General features: G+C 46.4%; 1 protein-coding gene across 1 annotated transcript; it reads left to right on the forward strand.

Annotated features, from left to right (window-relative positions):
* The first annotated feature begins 135 nt into the window (after positions 1 to 135).
* On the forward strand, positions 136 to 4,616 carry LOC136447805 (chondroadherin-like). The gene is made up of 3 exons (XM_066446869.1): positions 136 to 1,073; positions 1,596 to 1,744; positions 2,537 to 4,616. The coding sequence occupies exons 1-3, from the start codon at positions 159 to 161 to the stop codon at positions 2,715 to 2,717; spliced, it is 1,245 nt and encodes a 414-aa protein (XP_066302966.1). The 5' UTR covers positions 136 to 158; the 3' UTR covers positions 2,718 to 4,616.
* The last annotated feature ends 4,516 nt before the right edge of the window (positions 4,617 to 9,132 follow it).

The raw sequence follows: 9,132 nt of genomic DNA on the forward strand, positions 1-9,132 counted from the left end.
CGCAGACTTCCGCCTCTCTGTCTCAGTCTATCCTTTAGTTTACGTTAACTAGCCATATAGGAGGATCACATTTGTTTCATTTTCATTTCTTTGATGATTTTCAAGCATCTAATGTCCATCTTTGTTTCTTCAGGTCGCTGAAGATTAACAACAACAACATGACGACACTGCGGGGCTCCATCTTCCAAGGACTTTACCTGTTAAAGAGCCTCAACCTGAAGATGAACAAACTTGTGGACATCTTCCCAGAGGTTTTTCAAGGGTTATACAACCTGGAGCATCTCTACATAAGCGAGAACACAGTCAACGTGTCCACGCGACTTTTCCGCCATCTTGGAAACTTGAGATATCTTGAGATGAAGGACAACGGTCTCAAGACGATACAGGGCTACTCCTTCCAAGACCTCCGAGGGCTTTACTCCTTAGACGTCAGAGCGAACGCCTTGCAGAATCTTGAAGACTACGCGTTCTTCGGGCTGGACAGTTTAAGAAACTTGTACGTGAGTGAGAACAACCTGACGACGTTAGGAGGTGAGATCCTCCGGCCATGCTCCGACCTCATCCAGCTTGACCTGGACCACAACCACCTCACCTACATCGAACCCTTCACCTTCAAGACGCTACACAAACTTAAGGAACTCAACCTCAACTACAACAACCTCCAGCAGATGGACCCTGATGTCTTCTTCGGGCTTGAGAAGCTGGAGACTCTCGGACTCATCAATAACAAACTGACCTCCATCAGCGACAAGGCGATCCTCCCGCTAGAGGCCCTGAACAGCGTGCATGTAGCCGGCAACCCCTGGACATGCGGCTGCGAGATGGTCGGACTGTGGCAGCTGCTGGACATCGTCACTGTCGGACTCCACATCCTCTGCCAGCAGCCGCCAAAGTTCAAAGGGCGTTACCTTGACGACCTGGAGCTGAGCGAGCTGGTGGATGAAGACTGCGTGCCCTCGGCGACGTTCCTGCCCATCCCCAGCCGCAGGCCCGACGCAGTTACCGAGGTACCACGGCACGACCTCCCCGTCTTCCCGACTCTAGCTAAGGCCGCCAAGAAAGACGTACTACCTGTATGTCCTTGGTTTCTTTTTGTTATTTTGGACTAGAAATTTTTCATCTATTCCGCTGAACATTTTAGGACCGTCTCCAAATACAGTCTCGTATGTAGTTTATTGTGCAGCTTGCAACATGAACTAAGCCACCGTCACACATTTAAAATCTTACCCCGACTTTGTTCGCGACCCAGACTTTTAAAGACTTCGCCGAATAACCCCCATCCACAGATAACGTTGCTTAATACTAACTCCTAAAATGTCTGTGTCGGCTATGTGTGACAGGGGCTCTACGTAGTAGATTTCATTGCCTGTCCCCAAACGATCTCATTATTCCATATCCACGTCGTAAAATTGTATGAATTTCATTAGAATGGTTAAGTATGTATGATCTCCAAGCAGATCTATCGGTGGCAATGCGGTATCCAATGGCCAACGGTTGCTTTTGTCAGTTGCCTACTGACATTGCCACCGATTGATTTGCTTGGACATTAAAGTATGTAGTCATCTCATTTAAAGATGGTCTCGTGTCCTTCCCAGCGCCTGTTCCCCTCCTCGCGTGTTGAACCGAAGAACTACACGCCACTCATCATCGGCAGCTCCGCCACGGTGTTCCTGGCCAACCTGCTGGTCCTGGCCCTGGTGTACCGGCTCTGTCTCAGGAGAGTCAAGTACAGCTATCCCGTTAGGTGGGTCTGTAGTATGGGTCTATAGGCTGGGTGTATAGGTTGGGTCTGTAGGGTGGGTGTGTAGGCTGGGTGTGTAGGTTGGGTCTAAGACTGGTGTACCGGCTCTGTCTGCGGAGAGTCAAGTACAGCTACCCTGTCAGGTGGGTCTACATGGGTCTGTGGCTGGGTGTGCATGGGTATTCAGAATGAGTCTGTATGGGTATGTAGGATGTCGCTGGTGTACCGGTTGTGCCTGCGATGAGTCAAGTACGGCTACCCCATCAGGTGGGTCTGCATGGGTCTGTAGACTGAGTCTGTAGGCTGGGTCTGTGGGCTGGGTCTGTGGGCTGGGTCTGTGGGCTGGGTCTGTGGGCTGGGTCTGTGGGCTGGGTCGGTAGGCTGGGTCTGTATGAGTCTGTAGGCTGGGTCTGTATGAGTCTGTAGGCTAGGTCTGTATGAGTCTGTAGGCTGGGTCTGTATGAGTCTGTAGGCTGGGCCTGTATGGGTCTGTAGACTGAGTCTGTAGGCTGGGTCTGTAGGTTGGGTCTGTAGGCTGGGTCTGTATGGATCTGTAGGCTGGGTCTGTATGAGTCTGTAGGCTGGGTCTGTAGGCTGGGTCTGTATGGATCTGTAGGCTGGGTCTGTATGAGTCTGTAGGCTGGGTCTGTATGGGTCTGTAGGCTGGGTCTGTATGGGTCTGTAGGCTGGGTCTGTGTGGGTCTCACCTAAACCACGGCAACGTCAACTCTTGGGCTGGACCTGCCAAAACACCTGTCCTTACTTTCACTTATCATTTTCACTTCCCCTCCCCAGGACCATCACGATGAGTGCGCTGAGCGAGCCCGGCTCTCACCTGTACCACGTCAACGTCAGCACACCTGGCCTGGACCTGCCCAAACACCTGTCGTCTCACACCAACCTGAGCCACTACAGCAGCAACTCGGACGTGGAGGCGGACACAAGAAGCACCGTCGGGCTCATAGACAAGGACTAGTCGACATTTTAGCCCTCCAAGCGCCACCTATTTAACCCTCCAAATGCCAAGTAACCCTCCTCCCACACCAACCTGAGCCACTACAGCAGCAACTCGGACGTGGAGGCCGACACGAGAAGCACCGTCGGGCTCATAGACAAGGACTAGCGGATATTTTAACCCTCGCAATGCCACAGGAACTTCAAAGCGTCACTTGGCTAACCCAACAAGTGTCAAGTAACCCTCTCACACACCAACCTCCGGCAAGAATCAGATACTCAGGCAGATACGAGAAGCACCATTGGGCTCATAGACAAGAACTAGAGGACATTTTAACCTTCCAAGCGTCAAGTAACCCTCCTCAAGAACTAGTGGACTTTTTAACCCTTCCAATGCCAATAAAACGTCAATGCGTCACTTAGTTAACCCTACAAGCGTCAAGTGAACCTCTTCCTACACAAACCTCAGGCAAGCATCAGTAACTCAAAGGTGGAAGCGGATACAAGAAGTACCACCGGACTTATTGATAAGGACTAGCAGACAATAGATAGATTAGACGTGGACAGTTAACCATTGTCCTGTTGGAATTCTAGAGCAAAACTATACCCCCACTGCTGAAGTGCCCAGACATTTTTTAAACAAAAGGTACTAGTTTGACATTGCTCATTTTTAGTTACTTCGCTTTACAACAACCGCGCAGGTGCATCGTACGCATTCTATAAATACCCTCAACCCGACGACTGTCAGGGCTAGCTTACAGAGCAAGCATGTGCAAACAGCATGTGCTCAGCAGGACTGGTGTACTTTATACACAACCAAAAGACGGTCACCCGCCGACGTGCCAGTAGTCCTTCTGCCTTCATCAGGGCAATACCTTCTCTCGCCGTTAGGTGGGGCTGCAGCGAGAAAAACGTTTAGAGAGAGAATCGACGTTTAAGCCCTAAGGAAGCCTTAAGACTATCAAAACTTCTGTAGGTAGCTGTATTTAGGGTATAAAGAACGTTGATACATGATAAATACAATTTGACAAAGGTATTCAGGGAAAATAGATCAATTAACTCCAAGTAGATGTGAGAAGGGACGATTTTAATGTTCAATAAGACCTTTCGGAAGATAATCTTATTTTGTAAAAATCGAAATGAGCTCAGAATTAGCGCAAGGACCAGGGCTCAGAAATACAGACTTCAACAAATTCGTTACCAGGATATTTGGAGTTTCTTTTCACACAACCAGGTAATCTCACCTGCTGACGTTTCGGTGTCTGTCAGAAACCTTCTTCGGGGCTCCTGACTGGAGTACTGCTTCTCACCGCTATAAGTATCCGTTGTAGATGGCGCCTTTGCAGTGAGAACGTAATCACTGGTGATGACTTCCTGATCCATACTGCCTCCTTGATCCAACGAATGCGTCTGTTGTCCTCTCTGTCTATTACTCTGGGGGGATACAAGCTCAGCCACATTTGGGATTACGTTCTCACCGCAAAGGCGCCACCTACATCGGCTACTTATAGCGGTGAGAAGCATTACTCCAGTCACAAGCTCTTAAGAAGGTGTCTGACAGACGACAGACACCGAAAGGTCAGCAGGTGAGATTACCTGGTTGTGTTAAAAGAAACTCCAAATATCCTATGTTCTACCAACCTGATGAAATTATTTTTGGAAATTCGTTACCACTTAGACACACAGGAAAATGATGATATTTTGTGAAGTATGTACTGATGTTTCAATGCCATTAAACATTCTCTGTGTGAGAACACTAGCTTCGTTAACAGAGTCATGGATCAGTCGTTGTAAACCTTGTAGTGCCTAGTGGCACATAGATCAGCAAGTTTATATCAGGGTATATTTTCGGTAAGTTTACCATACTTTGCACTCAACATGTGTAAATAAACTAATGCCATCTACTACGACCACCCTCCCATTGAGTGCCGCTCATTTTGTCCCCTAGGGTTAATGGACTATTCCTTACTATTGCATAAAATGCACTAACAAATCAGTTATGGAAATAAGAGGAATCTACTGTACAAGATTATCTCATTTTGGAACAATTAACCGGTCTCAGAAGATCATCAGATGGAAACTGCCACAGAAATGTTCTGAAATGTCTCCAGAAAAACACGGGATCCATCGACTACATTAAGAGTTCTCACGTAAACACTTTTTGATGTTTCTCCCTCCCAGCCCAGATAAAGTTATTTTCCAAGAAAATTAGTCTGCCTCTTGCAGAAAAACAAAATGCCATTCGCTCCACCTAATGCCACGTCATCCCTCCAAATAAGGGCAAAAGTGGCCTTACGTCGTCAGACTAATTAAGGCATTATTTGCTATATTCATATATTTTCTCACTACATCACACACTGCGCAACGGTTGCCTGTACAGTACAGTCAAAATGTCCAAGCAAGCAGAGCCGGTCCGGTCCCCTTTCTCCGGCCCCGGCAGCGGTCAAACCAGCCGGCCGCCGCCCCAACCCCGTCCTGTCCATCAGCACAACGGCACCTCTGACAAGCGGCAGGAGGGCCAAGGAACTTCTTCAGACACGTACGAAGAAGCCGAGAGAGTGTACTTTACAATCAAGGACGAGGATCTACCGCCTTCTTCACATGGGGCGGGGCGGCAGCAGGAGTCGCCCCAGCCGGGGGTCCAAACCAGCGGGCCGCCGCCCCAACCCCCTCCTGTCCATCAGAGTGGCGGGCGTGGGCGTGGCCGCCATGGCAACGGCGCTTCTGACAAGTTGGAAGAGGAGAAAGAAGCGTCTTCACACACTTACGAAGAAGCCGGCGCAACGTACACGTCTGCAGGTAGCCGACTGTTTTATAACGAAAACGTTTCATTGTGTACTTGCAAAATCAGATGAAAATATTTTCCTTAAGAGAGTGTGTATGATCATTTACCTATCGTAACATGCTTTGTTGTATCTGGACAATTGATAATCTATCTTGAAAATAAAATTCTGCTTGTTTCAATATTCATATAAATTGAAAAGTAAAAACCGCCGAGTACCGCAATCCCGATATCGAGGTCACTTCTTATAATACGTGTCTCATGTACAAATCCTCAGCAGGAAACGCTAACATTCTCACATCGAAGGACATTTTGATAGTTTGATGGAATGCACAGTTTCGTCAGGGATACATTGTTCCTGCAACGGCGGTTCTCGATCCAGGCTTGGAGACATTTTGTTTTTGTGTTGTCTAACTTATTTGCTTATTCATTGATTAACATGTAGAGTTTCCATATATGTTCAACGTCCCCATACCTTCACCAAGCGCTGTTTTCTGTAACTATGAAAACACCTAATCTGTATGATATATGGTTTGAAATGATCACTATTACATTAATTGCATATACCTCAAATATGACTTTTTTCAGCATTTACCAATGGATTTGTACAGCCTTTTCAGCTTATAATAGATATTCGAACATTCGCAGTAGCATATTTCAAACAAATTTCTTATCCCCGTTTCCCAAACTGCATATGTTGCAAATATCTAAATTCTATCCTTCTTTAGGAATGTATTGTAGCATTTCCTCAATCATTATGCAAATGACGTCCATACCTCATAACTCAAGTCTGATGATATTCACCTTTATCTAACCTACGTTTTTATTTGTATGAATTTTCCATAATATACCAATAATGTATTGTTAACTTTCATAATTAATTATGACAATTAAGTCATTTGCATCATTCATATCCATCAATGTTCCTCTCAAACAAGGTTGAATATGTCATGAGTAAGAAAAAATTATCCAAATGTTCATTTACCATAATATTGGTCTCATAATATGAAAAAAAATCATAAACATTTATTATCCCCTTTATAAATCTTTATTCCATATCATCCACATTTGACAGACATATAGTACATGTGACTTTTCCATACCTAGCAGTGGTGCAGTTTTGGTTTTTGACGTGTTTTTAGGTGTTTTTGTCAGGCTTTCTATTTTGTCCCCTTTTCGTTTTGTCGCAAAACGTGTGTTGGGCAAAGATGCCTAAACTGAACACGTTCAAAACCAACTGGACCCACCTCTTGTTTATTTATATGCCCCATCTGTTTATTTATACTTTTAAGCAAGGCCTGAGCTATTTTCGGGAACACTGTCACATGTCTCATTATGAGTTGCGGTGCATTTATAAACTTTCCTTATTAGTTATGTAAATTAGCTCCTGATTTACATAATAAGTCATTGATTATGTAAAGCACCTTCTGAGCTCTCTACATACCAAACATCACGACGGTCTGTGGACCCCTTCTCAAGTTATTCATGTCCGAAGGTCCAAACAAAAACAGCAACTGCAGTTCCAAACAAGACGCTAGGAGGCACAAACTTACACAACTTACTTCCTGTGGCATGAACTATCTACCACACAAAATGCGATAATCATAGCACTTTCAGAAAATATGCCACAAAATTTTGAAGCTCCGTTGCAGTACCTCAGCTACTCGCTATAAAGCCCATTATCGAACTTGCCCTTCCTTTCTGTAAACCCTACGCATCCACTAAATATCATACAGATCCATCGACAGCTTCTCGAGTTATGGTGTCCACATACAAATACACATACAAACAAAGCCCGCTGCAGTACCGACGGAAAATGCCAGGGAAACCATTTTTGAACTTGACCTCCGTTCCCAAAACATCTAAACACTTACAAAAAAAACATGAAGATCCATCAACGTTTCCGTCACTTTTTTGGCCTACATACAAACACACAAAAATTAAAAGTCCGCTACAGTACTGTTGAAAAACGCAAGGTGAGCCATTTTCGAACTTGACATTCCTTTGCAAAACCACTACGCACCTACGGAAAATCATAAAGATTCATCAAAGCTTTCTTGAGTTATGCTCTTGACAAACATACAGATCCACCCAACAGATGTCTCAACCGAAAACATAATCTTCTCCGAGTACTACTACTAGTACTCGGCGAAGATAATAAGAAAACGGTAACTTGAAAAAGGAAACAGCCGGAAGGAGTCTGCAACCTAGGCAACAAAATCTAACCAATTCTTTACCCAAGACTTAACCACATACAAACTTGGTGACAATCCACCGAATCCTCTCGAGTTTTGTGCTTCTAAACCAAAAACTCCCCTAGAAACTCTACCGTAAAGGTAATAATGATCATCTGAGCCAAATTGATATTTTTAACAGACCGCACGTATCCGGGAGGAGCAAGCGGCCGCCGTTCTCTCTGTAGCTTCATCCGCTCCCACCGCAGCTGCATGGCCGCCGGGATTGCGGTGCTACTCGCTGTGGGACTCGCCCCTCTGACGTTCATCAATATAGAGGTAAACAATCTTGTAACTTACATCCTGTTTTGAAACTATTCTTTTCTGAAATTGTCGTTCGACTGAGACTGTGAATGTAGAATTTTTACTGTTTCGGTCAATTCTTTCTCGTTTGACATTCTAACGTTTCTGTTTAGGAAATATCCCTACTGTCCACCACTGTTGACGCCATCAAGGGCGAACAAGACGACATGTCCACCACTGTTGACGCCTTGAAGCGCGACCAAGACGACCTGTCCACCACTGTTGACGCCTTAAAGACCGACCAAGACGACCTGTCCACCACTGTTGACGCCTTGAAGACCAACCAAGACCACCTGTCCACCACTGTTGACGCCTTAAAGACCAATCAAGACCACCTGTCCACCACTGTTGACGCCTTAAAGACCAACCAAGACCACCTGTCCGCCACTGTTGACGCCTTAAAGACCAATCAAGACCACCTGTCCACCACTGTTGACGCCTTGAAGCGCGGCCAAGACGACATGTCCACCACTGTTGACGCCTTGAAGCGCGACCAAGACAACATGTCCACCTCTGTTGACGGCTTGAAGCACGACCAAGACGACATGTCCACCACTGTTGACGCCTTGAAGCGCGACCAAGACGGCATGTCCACCACTGTTGACGCCTTGAAGCGCGACCAAGACGACATGTCCATCACTGTTGACGCCTTGAAGCGTGACCAAGACAACCTGTCCACCACTGTTGACGCCTTGAAGACCGACCAAGACGACCTGTCCACCACTGTTGCCGCCTTGAAGACAGTCCAAGACGACATGTCCACCACTGTTGACGCCTTAAAGACCAACCAAGACGGCATGTCCACCACTGTTGCCGCCTTGAAGACCGACCAAGACGACCTGTCCACCACTGTTGACGCATTGAAGACCGACCAAAACGACATGTCCACCACTGTAGACGCCTTAAAGCGCCATCAAGACGACATGTCCACCACTGTTGACGCCTTGAAGCGCGACCAAGACGACATGCGCCAACTGTCCACCACTGTTGACGCCTTAAAGCGCTACCAAGACGACATGTCCACCACTGTTGACACCTTGAAGCGTGACCAAGACGACATACGCCAACAGTCCACCACTGTTGACGCCTTGAAGCGCGGCCAAGACGACATGTCCACC

This window comes from Branchiostoma lanceolatum, chromosome 13 (assembly GCF_035083965.1).
Source record: "Branchiostoma lanceolatum isolate klBraLanc5 chromosome 13, klBraLanc5.hap2, whole genome shotgun sequence".
NCBI lineage: Eukaryota > Metazoa > Chordata > Leptocardii > Amphioxiformes > Branchiostomatidae > Branchiostoma > Branchiostoma lanceolatum.